General features: G+C 36.6%; 1 protein-coding gene across 1 annotated transcript; it reads right to left on the minus strand.

Annotated features, from left to right (window-relative positions):
• Nucleotides 1-11153: 11153 nt before the first annotated feature.
• Nucleotides 11154-11804, minus strand: LOC127167603 (GTPase IMAP family member 9-like). The gene has a single exon (XM_051113728.1). It carries the CDS (start codon nucleotides 11802-11804, stop codon nucleotides 11154-11156), a length of 651 nt encoding a protein of 216 aa, XP_050969685.1.
• Nucleotides 11805-15691: the final 3887 nt, after the last annotated feature.

Below are 15691 nucleotides of genomic sequence, written 5' to 3' on the forward strand. Positions count from 1 at the left end.
TAACACATGATTAATAGTTGCTAAACAATACAATCACAGTGCCGAAAGGTGTTCTCATTTTAACCTAAGGACAACAGAAAAACTGAAGGGGTTAAACAGGGTTTTCAAAAAAATGTTGAAAATGTTTTTAAAGGTTCTTAAAGATATTTGTCAGATTAAACAGATGCTAAAGTCATTGCTGTGAAGGTAAAGAGAATTTGGGCAGAACGGGACAATTTGAACAAAAGTTTGATGTTTGTTTTTGCGTGTGGAAAGCACATCATTAACAGTAGGGTAAATAACTCTGAAATTTGGAAATTGACTGGGTTTAGATGTGATGCAGACACTAATCTCACTGTTGAATTGTTATTATGATAGCTGCAAAGATGTAGCATGAGCAGAGAGTGCTAGCCTCAAAGCCGGTGTGAATCTTGATTTGCAGTCTAAAACCCTCCGAGGAAACCTGGAGTGATTATATACATACATACATGCTATATTTATATCTGTTAATAATGTGGGGGAATTCTAATAGTTTTAATCTTGCTCCCCTAGTTTATCAGCTTGAAAAACAACAGCTAAATGAGAAATTATTTTGTCTCAGACTCTGAGAAAGAGTGATTTCATCAGGTTATTTTTTTACAAATTTCAATGACATGTGAAGCTGGTTATTTTTTGATATTTCTATGGACAACAATGGTTTTTAGTAACTGATGTTGCTAATGGGCTTGATCAATGCTACTAGCTATTTTTTTGGGTTTAACAATGTAACCGCTATTTCACCAGTCTTTTGGCAGATTTGATTTAACACCTTACTGGTGTATCAGTCACATCTGTTTGAGATGTTAGGACACTGATTTCTGGAACTATTCAATGATAAGATTCTTTTGAGGATGTAACTACAGGGGTAGTTGGATTGCAGCTCATCTGCAAACTGCAGTGTTAAACAGTTTTCTTCAATTTGTTAAGTTCAGGGCTCAATGACTGAACTCCTAAAGCTGAAATCGTTTTTCCAGGAATTGACACAAGCAGCATTCGCACTAGATATATCAGATACAGTGGTAGAGATTTTGCATTGGTTACATGACATCTGTGCTAACCTAAGAATGGGAAAAACAGAATTAACAGGGTATTAATCTCCACAACTCATACCATGACTCAAGGCCTTTGCCTTGTTTATACAGTTCAGACAGTATTTTTGCTTTGCAAAGCAAGTCTTTGTAATGTTTGATGTTAACTATTTGCTGTCTACACTCTGTAAATGCACTGCGTTGCATTATTGACTAATGAGCAGCAAGACGTGTGACAAGTGGTCCACAATGCTAAAATTGCCAAACATAATTTTTGGGAAATCTAGTTCGTTTCATCTGAACTAATTCCAGATGGTCAAGACGGTGCAGAGCTCTTTAAGAATATTTTTAATGGTAGAAAACATTTAGACAATTTGGAACTCCAAATTCAAATTTGATTTTCTGTGCTGTTCATCTTTTGTGAACAATGGGGAATGCAAGACAGGTTGAGCAGTAACTACAGACTAAAAGTCTCAGTGTTAATTTGGTCGTTCAAAATGTGAGTTGGCAAATGGCAAACAGCTGAAATGCTGAAATCTACATGGACTTCCGTTATGCCTTTGGGTGTTGTGCATGACTTTGGAGCAGGTTGGCAGCAGAATGGTTTCTCACTGAGAGGTGAGACGGATGACCCTCACTGACCAGGCAGCTGCGGTTGCCGCCGCATGAACGGCAGAAATCTTCACTGCTCAGGCATGTCATCTGTGCACTGAAACACCTCACTCACAGCTCACAATTTCTAAATTATCAGATGGACATTAGGCTCCGAACCTTGCTTTCCTTTTCTGGTCACACCAGATACACAGTGTGTCCGTCACTTAGGCGTTTTTAATTTGTTCATGTTTAAACAATATGGGCGAGGGGATTGTTAGGAAACATGCGGAAGATGTTAATGGATGCGTGACGTCAAAAACACAATTTGGCAACCCTATTCTATTTAGCTGGGAAAACCTGCACCCTCAGGGCTGTTTTGTGAATTCGTGATTTTATGACTCTTTATAAAATGCCATTGATTCTGGCCAGAGGAAACACACTTAAATGGTCAGGTATGTCACGAAGTCTGTGGACTTCATTGGATTTTCATACTACCAACAACAGAGTTAATCACACTCTGAGATCAAATGTGGTACAACAGAGCTAACATGGTTAGACATGCTTGTATTATTTCTGTGCATAATATAAATTTATCGGCTCAGTTTGGCTGAAGGTCAAATGTTGCTATGAGAGATCTTGCTATGGCAGGTGTGCACTTAATTCAGATTTTCTTCTGATACATCAGTTGGTTTTAACTGAGGCAATCAGGCAAAGGTTTGAATTCAGGCTTTAGGATGTATGGAAACCTCCTCCAGAGGGGGGCAGACATAGAATTCTGTAAAAATTAGTTTATCATTAGCAACCCCTTCAGATCTAAATTATGTAGAATTATTAGCCAAAATTAAATGGATAGATAATAGACATTGTAAATTAGCTCATACTCCCAAATGTTAAACAACCTGGCGAAATGCTGTAGGATGGAGTCATGAGGAAGAACCTTGTCTTTTAGTGACTTGGGGGCCACCCTCGTGATGAAGATATGGTGGGTGGGGGCTCATGGGTAGCTTACACCAACTGCAGTCTAGTCGCCAGATAATCTTATGGGAGTCAAAACAAAATTAAATTGTTTAAAATAAAGTTGTTTTTATGGCCATGAAGCTCTCTTGTTTTCCGTTTTTGTGTTTATATTTTCACAGATTTATGTCAGCAGCCTTCAAGAACTTCGCTGAAAGATTCAGGCCTTATCATTCTGAGAACTCTCCTTGATGACAACCACCAGCAGACAGAATAGCTGGAACCTCACACCATTTTCAGCCTTGGGATTCTGCCGGAAGGACAGTCTGGCAAGAGTTTGTGAATTCCGGTTGGGTGTCTTCATTCCGTGAGCCGAGACATTCTGAACTTCAAGAGTCACAACTGGAACAGTTGCAATTGTTGTCACATGACAGAGCTACACTAGCTGTAGATGTCTGTTCGGGATGATTCATGGATACACCACCCTGAAAATCGACCAAGCTGGGCTCTAACTGTATGCACTCAATATCTATTTTGGCCTTCAACATATATACAGGGGTATTGAAATTTAAACCATATAACTGTCATACAAGGTTTCCTCCAGAATCTAAGTTAAACATCAGGCCAGTGGTTCATTTTTAATTATTACACTGAAGGGTATGAACCAAACTAACATGAACATGATATTGTTCTTTGCTACGTTGGTTTCCATTCTGATCCATAATTCAGATCCATTATTCCATGGTTTGAGTCTCACAGTAAACTTAATTCGGCTTTAATCTTAGCTCAAACATATGCTAAGGTACTCAATATTTCCAAATGTTGGATATGTCAATCTTATCCCGAAACATCTACATCATGGCCTCTGGATGCACATCCATTGCCATTGTCTGATCTGATCTCCATAAGGGAACAAAGTAATATGGGTAAAATTAGCAAAATACTAACTAATTTAATAGTTGACACCCGAACACGCTGAATGGTGCACTCCAATTGATGGTTCTGGTATCAAAATTGCAACCGTTCCAGATAATTTATTTAGAGTTTACTATGCCCTTTTGATGAGACAGCAAAGAGACACTAAAAGTGACAAATGGCCAAAAATATTAAGGTTAGAAAAAGCTGAGGCACATGCAATAAAGGGCGGTAAAGAGTATGTTTTCACTATGATCTTTGGAGATTCTAATTGTACCAAATCACAAGGTGAAGCTGGTGCCAAGTGCACAATCATGAAACCACTAATAATGTCAAACCCTTACAGATGTGTTTTTAAAGTTGTTGATTATCCATGGGAAAGTAGAAGGCTATTCACAAACAGTGTATGTCAATACAGAAATTGTTCTCATCCCATTTTTAATTCATGGTATTTGCCAACATAGAGCAGTACTAGTACTGAGTCTAGTCAACAATTTGCTCTTAGTATAATATTTGAAGGGAATTCTTCCTGGTGCATAGAAGGGAACGGTTCAACCAATTCCAAGCTAAATGTGCCTCTCCAGTTTTCCAAATGTGACAAAACTCTTCTGATAATGACAAATGAAACACTTATTGCTCCTAATGGCTTATCCATTCCTTCCTAAGGGATGGGTGGGTAGATGTTTTCTGGCCTATCTCTTACCAGCAATGCGAGTAGTGCCAGAGGATTATGTGAAACACCATTTAATCATGACACATACTAAATGTTCAATTTCTGAGACTGAAAAATGGTTAGGAAGATTACTTCCATTCTTAGGAGTAACTGATTTACAAAATTAACTACAAGCATTAAATGAAGCATTTGAAGCTACAGCCAATATCACACTCATTTCAATTGCTAATATTTCAGACGAAATACACGCAATGAGAAAGGTTGTTTTGCAAAATCGAATGGCTCTTGACATAGTCTTAGCTTCCCAAGGCGGGACTTGCAAAGTGATTGCAAATGAATGTTGCTCATACATTCCAGACATTGCCAGAAAGACAGTCCGTAATTTAGCTAAGGTCCTGCATGAGCAAGTAACTAAACTTAATGAAGATAACGGCCTTTTCTCATCTGATTGGGACACATGGTTTAAATCGATATTGGGACCAATTTGGGATCATTTAAAAGCACCTGTAGTAGTGGTAATTTCAGTTTTAATCATCATTTTGTTCTTATGCATTACTATTAAGGTGTTGATTTGTCTTATCAGATGTTTGACTGTCAGAAGGCCTTTCACATTCAGGCCATCATCCAATGCTAGACGACATACTCCCCCCAACTGACGCTGGTACGCGGGATAACGGAGATGACCTGTTCTTCAGAACATGTAGAAGGGAAAAGTATGGACTGGCCATCCAAACTTTTAAAGATGTGTTTGATAAAGATTATGAAAGTTTGCTTGCAATAATCATTTAATTCAATCATATATGATTAAGAGGGGGGGAGTGAAGGATCCTTAGATCCTTACATGCAAATTATTGTGTTGTGTTTAAATTTTATGTTTGTTTTTAATTTCATTTATAATCATTTATTTACATAATCATTTAATAATCATTTTATAATCATTAGTCATTCACATAATTCATATTTAATTATTTATTTGATTATTTAAGTATTTATCATTTATTCATTTATTCATATATATTGTTCATTTATATTATTCATTTATATGTTTTTATATTTCTTATTATTTTCCTTGCTCATGCATTTTCATTATTGTTCAGTTCCATGATTGTGGGGTTTCATGAATTGTTTGGTCTAAGAAATAGATAACGGGGATGTTTATGGAAATTCAAGGTTTATGGGATGTTGAATCAGTTTGATATATCATTGTTCTTTGAGCTGTACTCCTCAGACGAAGTTTGAACATTGAGACATACGCAACTAAAACTGTTCAATAAATTCTATTATACCTTTTTTTACCATCATCACTTCGTCTCCTGCTTCTGCTCTTTTCTGGCTTTCATCGGTCAACTTCATAACTGACAGAAACCTGCTTGTTAGTGGGGTTGGGGTAACTACAGCTTGCTGACTAGTTGTTCTGTTACCAAAGACTGATATATTTCTGACGGGATCTGGTGTCCGGGGCTGGATCCTGATTGTCTGGCGTGTGGACCTGATCTAACACTACCCACCACTTCACGATACCTCTTTGGGTCAGTAGATTCACCATCATTGTCAAATTTCATTTTCATTTCACATGGTGTTGACCTTGGTTTGCAGTGAGTCATGTCAAATCTCTCCAAAATTTTTGTAATGTATCTTTTCTGGTTCATTTTTATTTCACCATTCACTTGTGTAAAATCAATACCCAGGAAATGTCTAAGTTTTCCAAGATTTTTAATTTTAAATTTAACTCCCAATGTTTCCTTCACATTCTTGAGTATTTGATTATCACTCGCTGCAATGATAAGATCATCAACCCAAATGATCAACATGACTCTTTCTTCATCAATTTGTTTACTGTAGGCACAACAGTCAGCAGAATTTTGAACAAAACCACTTTCAATCAGAAAATCATGCAACATCTTATTCCAATTTCGTCCCGACTGTTTCAGACCATACAGTGACTTATTTAACTTACACACCAATTTTTCTCCTGTTTTTAACTTAACCTCGAATCCTTCAGGCTGTTCCATATACATTTCACAGTCTATAGGAGCATGCAGATATGCAGTCTTGACATCCATTTGATGTAATTCTAAATCATACTGAACTGCAAGCTGCATTAAGACACGTACAGAAGTCATATCAGCAGTAGGTGAAAACGTCTCGTTGTAATCAATACCAGGCACTTGACTATAACCTTTTGCTACATATCTGGCCTTATAGATAATTTCATCAGGATTTTCTTTTATGGTGTAAACCCATCTGCCCCCCACTGCATTTTTACCTTCAGGCAAAGTTGTCAATGTGAAGGTATTGTTCTCTATAAGAGAGTTCATCTCCTCCTTCATGGCTTTAACCCACTGCTCTGATTTTGAAGAGCTCAATGCTTCCTTCAGTGTCTGGGGGACATCACATGCAACACGATAGCAATAGTCAAAATTTATTAATGCCTGATCCTCAACACCTTTTATCTCATAATCATAGTCTGTATAATACTGAGGAGGTCTCCTCTCTCTCTTTGGATATCGAGCACTCTGACTGCTCTCACTTTCACTTTTTAAGTCGGTTTCAGCATCACACTCTACTTTTATTTCTTGTGGGATTACCTTAGTCACATCAAGTTTTGGTACCTGAGTTTCAGCTCTCTTCCTATGTTCAAAGTGTTCATACACATCCTCTGTTTGAGTATCACACTCATTAGTACTCTTTGTAACAAACTTTACCAGTCTATTTTTGAGTACTTTCCCTGTGTCTGGATAAAAGACAAGATATGCTGGACTATTTTTATCATAACCAACAAATACTCCCTTCTCACAACGAGTGTCCAACTTTTTCTTGTCATATTTGTATGCATAACATTCTAACCCAAACACTCTCATTTTGGAAAGGTCAGGTTTTTTTCCAGTTACCAGGTAATATGGAGTTTGTCCAAGACGCCTATTATAGCATCTATTTCTAATCACTGCAGCAGTTTGTACCGCATATGTCCACAGCTCTTTTGGTAGTTTACTCTCAATTAACATACATCTTGCCATTTCAAACAGAGTTCTCCAAGCTCTTTCAGCCGTCCCATTCTGATGGGGTGAATAAGGAGCTGAGGTCTCATGTCTAATGGCATTTTTACTAAGCAGTGACTGAAACACAGAAGATGTAAACTCTGTTCCATTATCTGATCTTATACATTTGATTTTACCATACGGTGCAACATCAGCAATGAACCTCTCTGTGGCTCTAACAGTATCACTCTTAGTTTTCAGAAAATAAGTGAATACAGCTCCTGAATAATCATCTGTGCACGCAGGCCAAATGGAGCTTGTTTGTGTGTGTGTGTGTTTTATGTTTAATCCTCCGTCATGATAGCCGGCATTCCTAGCTCTTTTGAGGATGGCTGCGCTAACAGGTTATGGGCCCAGTAAAGAGTTTGGGAGCCGATGGAATCGTTTATGTTTCGACGGAGACGAAAAGAATTATGAACTGTGGGAAACAAAGTTTCTGGCGCATTCGCGTCTGCTCGACCTGAAAACTACTATATTGGGTGGAGCCCCCGCCGAGGACGATGAGGGTGCGGTGGAAGATGCCAGTAAAAATGAAGAGGCATATGCAGTTTTAATTCAGTTGTTGGATGATAAGAGTCTGTCGCTTGTAATGAGAGATGCTGCAGACGATGGGAGGAAGGCGCTACAGATCCTAAGAGACCATTACGCTGGTAAGGGGAAGCCACGCGTGATAAGTCTGTACACAGAGCTGACATCTCTTCAGAAAGGTGTGAATGAAACAGTTACAGATTATATTATTCGTGCAGAGACTGCCATTACAGCACTGCGGAATGCAGGAGAGATTTTGAGTGACGGCTTATTGACCGCAATGATTTTAAAGGGTCTGCCTGACGCATTTAAACCATTCTCTGTTTACGTTACACAGAGTGATGAAACGTTAACATTTGCCGATTTTAAAACAAAATTGAGGAGCTATGAGAGCACAGAGAAGTTTGGTTCGGTTGGCTTGAGTGAGGACAGCGTGATGAGAGTCAAAGGAAGAGACAACTGGAGTGTGAAACTCACCTGTTACAACTGCGGCCAGAAAGGCCACAAAGCCGCGGAGTGCACGCAGGCCAAACGGAGCTTGTTTGTGTGTGTGTGTGTTTTATGTTTAATCCTCCGTCATGATAGCCGGCATTCCTAGCTCTTTTGAGGATGGCTGCGCTAACAAAGGGCCTTGTCTAGACTGGTGATCAAGAATGTGATGGTTACTATAGTTGAGCTCCATGATCATAAATGCAGAAGGGAGAAACCTACAGATGGACAAACATCACTGCAACACCGATCTGGTCTTTATGGAAGTGTGGCCACACTCAATCCTCTCCTCAGTAAAGACACATGAAAACATACTCGGAATTTGCACAAAAGCACCTAAAGGACCGTCAGACTCTGAGAAACAAGATTCTCTGCTCTGATGAGCCTCAATTCTAAGCATCATGTTTGAAGGTCATCACCTGCAGCGTACCATCCCAAAAGAATATTGTGCTGGTAGCAGCCTCATGCTGTGGGGAAATTTTTCGCTGCCAAGGACTGAGGGATTTGTCAGAGTAGAAAAAAAGCTCAATGCACCAAAATATTGAGAAAATACTGAAACCCAGTCCAGAGCATTTAGAACCTCAGACTGGGCCGAAGGTTCACCTTCCAACATGACAATGACCCTGAACACACAGCCAAGGCAACACAGGAGTGGCTTAGGGGCTGTTTACAGATTTACAGACATTTCTAAAATTCTATATTCATTATGAGGTACGTAGTGTAGATCAATGAGGAAAAAAAAAAAATTTAAACAACTGTAGTATCAGGCTGCAACATAAAATTAAAAAGAGTAAAGAGGGTCTGAAGACACCTAAAATATACACCAGATATACACCAGAATATACCTAAAATATGACCTAAACTCTCAAAGTAGCCACCAAGATCCAGTCTGTACCCAGCCCAGATGATGGATCAGCATCTAGAGATAACCTCTACAGCCCTAAATGTCAGCGGAGACCTTGTCAGTTAGATGAGCACCAGAGACAGATCCCTAACAGAGACCTCGTCACCCAGATGACCATCACACAAGATCATGGGAACCAGACAAGTCCTCTGCTCAATCTGACCCGTGGTTGCAGCCTGGAATTAAATCACACCATGCTGGTTTCATCTGGCCAGAGGAGAACTGGGTTGAACTGAGCCTGGTTTCTCCCAAGGTTTTTTTCTTCATTTCTGTCACTGATGGAGTTTTGGTTCCTTGCAACCATCACCTTTGGGTTGCTTATAGTTGGGGACATTTAATTTCTGGCAATACTGTCAGCTTGATTGCACAGATACACAGATACTCTCCCAAATGCATTGTTAGCCAACTATAGTTGCAAGTTCCATTGCTACCAACATAGTTCAGTTAATCAGTGTTTCATATTTCAAACATACACTACCGTTCAAAAGTTTGGGGTCAGTACATTTTTATTGTTTCTTTTTTTTTTTTTTTTTTAAGAAATTAATACTTTTATTCACCAAGGATGTATTAAGTTAATAATTAAAAGTTTATTAAGTTAATAATAAATAATTTACATTGTTATAAAATATTTATATTTTGAATAAACACTGTACTTTTTAAACTTGTTATTCATGAAAGAATCCTGAAAAAAAAAAAATCACAGGTTCCAAAAAATATTTGGCAGCACAACTGTTGATATTATCAAACACTGATCATTCTAATAATAAATCAGCATATTAGAATGATTTCTGAAGGATCATGTGACACTTAAGACTGGAGTAACAGCTGATAAAAATTCAGCTTTTCATCACAGGAATAAATTCTATTTTAAAGTATGTTAAAATAAAAAACATTATTTTATATTGTAAAAACATTTTGCAATATTACTGTTTTTTTTGCTATATTTTTAATCAAATAAATGCAGCCTTGATGAGCATAAGAGACTTCTTTAAAGACTATTACAAGTCTTACTGACCCCAAACTTTTGAACGGTAGTGTACATTCACAAACAGAGTTACAAACTTAAGTGGTTGGAACTACAGTTGGAACTACAACTTGTGGTTAGAAACATAGTTTCTTGACATGAGCATTAAGACAAGGGCTTAAGTAAATACTGCTCTTGGGCACAATATTCAATTCTATCTAAATATAAATGCATTTTAATCTATATATTTTTGAGTGTGCTCAATGAGTGCTGTTTTTGAAGAGTGCGCATGTGCATAAATTCACAAAGTATGAAGTAAGAGGGAACCCACAATGATTCGAACATCAAATAAAGCAAAATGACAGGGAGCAAAAAATAGTAAATTACTCATCAGGTGCCATGTTCAATACAGCAGCATTCCAGAGATCTTGAATCAATTAGCAGAAGTTATTACTCCACCCCAGGCATAAAAAAGTGCTATATTGCTGATGACAAAGATGCAACCATGTTTGGAAAACAGTCATGACTACCTAGTTCGTCTCCAAAACAATACATTGTACAGGATAATGACTTCACTGAATCAATGATGAATTGACCTTAACTGAAAAATCCCTGTTTCCTATTGTCCACTTACATTATTGACACATTATTTTCTCTGTGTAACACTGTAAAGCTGCTTGACACAATCTGTACTATATAAAGCACTATATAAATAAAGGTGACTTGACTCTAAAAGGATTAGATTACTTATTACATTCTAAAACCCATATCAGCCTCAACCAGTTGAAAAATACAAGAATAGGCACAAAACTGCACTTTTACTTTTTTCAAATAAACAATATACAATAGAATAACATAATATATTATACAACATAACAATTGCATAAATTATTCTTGAAGAAGATTACATTTAAAAACATACATTTTAACATTAGATGTTAAATCCTCAATTGTTTTACATAGAATTGATCTACACAGTATTTAATGCAATTACATCAACTGTAAATTACAGAAAAACAAACACTGGTCATAATTTACATACTGAAGTCTATGACAAGCTACAATATGACTCATGTTTCACTTTTTCCTTCACAATTCTTTTTGTATGGTTGAGCTCATAGCTGTAGTAGCTGTTTTTGTTGCGTTCCATCATTACATCAATCTTCCTCATGAGCTGATCAACTTGTGAACGGTCTAACTTCTCTCTGTTGTTAAATGCATGGTATCTGCCCTCGCATGCTTTAATCACTGGATTTAGCTCTGGGACCTCACGAATGTACTCTTCAATTGTCCTGTCTTCAAGATCATCTGCCCTGGTGAACAAAATCATTGTGTATCTGAGCACATCATTGCCAAAGTGTTCTTGGAACTGTCTAATGACGGATTTCTCCTCTTCAGTGAAGCGTCCAATGGAAAGTATGAGAAGGAAGACATGTGGACCTGGAGCTGCAAGAGTGCTGCATTTAGTGATCTCTTGTATCACTTCGTCATTAGGCATGTTTGTGTCATATAGACCAGGAGTGTCCACAACAAGCACCTCTCTGCCATTTATCATCTGTGTTCCAGGTGTGCACTGTTTATTGCTCGATGTAGCTCTTGCTTCTGATCTGAACATCTTCTCCCCGAGAATGGTGTTTCCTGTGGCGCTCTTGCCAACTCCTGTTTTACCAACCAAAACAATGCGAATACCTGTTGACATTTATAACAAACTCATTATGACATTATAAACAAAATCTGACATAGAATGAAACACTTTAACTGACAAAGACATAGCATTTAGAACTTACTCATTGTGGCACTGTAGATGATTCTCTGCTGAGTTTCTTCAAACACTTCAGTATATCAGTGGAGTTTATTGTTTAGCTGTTGTAGCTATCAGTAAAAAAAAAAAAAAAAGAAAAACTCGACCAAGCTCCTCCTGTTTTACATAATTAACTAGCATTAAGCTCAGCCTCTGTTTTTGATTGGATAGAGAGTGTGTGCCATTTACTATTATTGCTCTGTAGAAGGACGCTTCATACTTGTGAGGCAAAAGTAAAAGGAGGTTAACAACAACAGGACAATATAAACAATAGGACAATATAAAAACAATAAGTTCAATATAAAATAGATTTTTGGGGCCTCCCACCCTCATTTCTATTTTGTGTTTTAATTCAATTTTAACAATCAAGAAGCATGTCTAATCAATTAATAAAATGTTTAATTGATAAAAGGCATAACCTTTTCTAAGCAAAAGTTCAAATTAGATTTTTTTTTAATGTGCATTGCCTACAATTTTCCAGATGATGAAAAAGGCACTCTCTGTCTTGGCCAGTCAGATTTAATTTACTGTTTAGCAGTTTGTGATGCTTTATCTGCCGGTTTCATAATATTATAAAATACACAATAACAGACGAGGCTTAAGCCTAGTCGCAGAATAAAATGCAAGTCCGGGCTGTTTTAACTGAAAGAAACTTGCACTGACTGGTCTTAAAATATGTCAGTTTCATTGTTTTGTTGCAAGGTGCACACAGTAGTGTTTTAGTAGGCATGTTTATAAAAGCTACTTAAATGTCCTAATTTAACTATAGCCTGAAACCGGGCCTATGACAATTAGAGATGGTAGTGAGCACCCTCTGGAGGACAGACCACAAGAATAAAAAATCAATCAATCAATAAATAGAATAAAACACAGCTTGTGCAACATGTACTTATAGCTATTGTATAAACAACAAAATATAAACAACAAGGAATGGTAGTACAATAGAGATTCAAAACTATAAGTAGCTACAAGTATAAACCACTCTGCAGCGAGACAAACAGGAAGCGTAATTAATTACTAGCTACTAATTACATTTCAACCCTTTTTAAAAAGTATTGCTTTAATAAGTATACCAGAATAAATGCTTGAAAATAGATGCAGTACTGTGTTAAGTCTCCCGGAAAACTTACCTTATGTCTAATCAAAGGGGATCATCTAGTGGTTTGTCAAGTGTACTGAAACTGCACTCTGCAGGACTTTGGCATTTTAGTAGCATTTTTCCTTGCAATATGGTATTTTAATTTCTACCACATTCTACAATATTTTGCAAAAAAAATAAAAAATAAAAATAAATAAAATATGTACTTTTAAATTACATACCTTCATTTAGATAATAATATTAATAGCAATAATACTTTAAATGACTTATATTGTAATCATACATACCTGATAAAATAATATTAAATTACTGTGAACAAAAATAAACACACATCAACACTTTCATAATTTTATATATTTGTCTTGAAACTCTCCCAAGCAGCATTCTATACTAAGACCCCCAGGCGACCGTTAATTTTTACATCTGAATGAACACGCTACCAACAAACGTTTTTTTTTTTTTTTTTTTTTTTTTTTTTTTTTTAAATCCACCACATTATATTTTTTGTAAATTAACAAAGATGCCACTTAAGTAAATTAGTAAAATATGTTAATGCCTATATATTTTAATGCCTAATATATGCCTAATATATTTTAATATAAATAACGAATGAAACAAACATAACAATAAAGATGTAACAATAAAGATGTAAACAGCTCTCGTTCAAACTCGCTCGTCGGTTCTCCGCATTGGATTGTGGGAAATAGTGCTTCAGCGAGTGTAGCTGTATCTCATTTCGAAGGATGCGCCCTCTGTGTAAATCGGTTGTGCACTCGAAATCAGAATGCATTGTGGGTAAAAAAAAAAAAAAAAAAAAAAACATAGTAAACGAATGCAGGGAATGAAGTCTTTCACTCAGAATTCGGACAGCACTACAAAAGCATAACAGTGCAGTTTATTCCAACAGATGCGGAATTAAACGGGTCATGATGATATTTTCAAAGATCATTATTTTGTGTATTTGGTGTAACAGTCTGTTGGTTAAGAAGTACCACATAATGCACAAATCTGTACATAAATCTTTTGTTCCAGATTCATACATTATTATTTATTTTTAAGTTTTTATTTTATTTAAATGTTTTTCTCTGTTCTCATGTCAGTTATGTAGGTATGTACGTACCAGGAGCACCTTAAAAAACCACAGCAAATTCCTCTTGTGTTTGGCACACGTGGCGAATAAAGCTAATTCTGATTCTGATTCTAGAGGGAGTTGCTGTAGGCGATTGTCGGACACACATTTAAGTGACGGAGAGATGCAGTTCTTCAGTAAAAAGTTGAACGTATTAAGATACGTTTGCTCTTTTTTTCTGATTTATGCTGGTGACACAGTAAGAGTACGTTAGCATGCTTTAATGCCGAACATCTCAAGCGCGTGTCGAAAATGTAATTACCATAATCGCAAAGTTCATCTCACAATGCAATTATAATATAGTTAATATATAATATAGTTAAAAAAAATTAGTTTTACCGTATCAGTTTGAGCCTGAAAATAGTGACACAGTGGTTGATTCTTCTATGTTTGTGCAGTGCACAAGTCGCGGATAAGCTACGCGTGAAGCCGCCAGTGTTAAGCACAAAGGGCGCGTGCAATAAGCCTAATGCGTTAATTTAGACGCCACCAAACTCCACATACAAACAGTCAATAGCAAATAATAAAACATACCTTCGGGCTGATACAGAAGCGTCAGACTGTCATAGTTGGAATTGTCCCGAAACAGCCTTTGTGAACAGTCTGCTGTACAATCACAAGTTCAGGAAACTGTCCTGCTTAAAATGTCCTGCACACACTCGAACATTCGCACTATTCTGGATCAGTGATGTGAATATAACCTAACCATGGATTCCTATATTCCATCCACTGTCGGAAAGCCAAATAAAATGCTTTTGCTTTCGCATAGAAACACACAAGAATTTCCACCACATCAACACGACTGCAATACCTGAAACCACACCTTCTTCCTTTGCTTGTACATTCGGGCGGCATTATGCAAATATTTCCGTGTAGTGACAGACATGTGAGAGAGAATTAAGTAGAGGCATTTTCGCGGTCTGGATCAGTATTCTGTTTACAATGTTTACAAGGGATCGCTAATTCTCGGGGAACGCGAAAGTTTTGCAGGCAAATAAACACAAACGAAAACCGCTAAATCTGTACTATTTTAATCAAGATGTCTTAAAAAATGAAGTATAATTTTTAATTTCTCACGTTTTTTCCAACACCATATGAATTAGGAATTAAAAAGTAATCTAATATTGCAAGAGTCACCTTTAAACTCAGCGATTTTATTTTGTATTCTACTTTCTTATTCACAAAACAACTGCTTTTTATAAAACATTTTTTAATAAATTTTATACATAACGTTATACATTTTTTTCTTTTTACATTAAACATACAAAATATTAAATACATATTAACAGCAATTAATAAATACACAAGTGAAGAAAAATACAAGAAATTCAATATAAAACTAAAGTCATGTGGGAGTTTGGAAATCTAGAAAAGTTGGCAATTTGCATTGTTTAAAAAAGGAGATTAACTTCACAAAGACAAAACCTACTGAAATAAAACAATAAACACTAATCTTCCTTCATTTTTAAAAGTACCTGAATTGGTTAAATCTAAGTGCCTACTGGTTCAGTTCTTTATAGTGTCAACATTCACAGCAGACAGAGAGCTTGCCTGTGT

Source organism: Labeo rohita, chromosome 7, assembly GCF_022985175.1.
Source record: "Labeo rohita strain BAU-BD-2019 chromosome 7, IGBB_LRoh.1.0, whole genome shotgun sequence".
Taxonomy (NCBI): domain Eukaryota; kingdom Metazoa; phylum Chordata; class Actinopteri; order Cypriniformes; family Cyprinidae; genus Labeo; species Labeo rohita.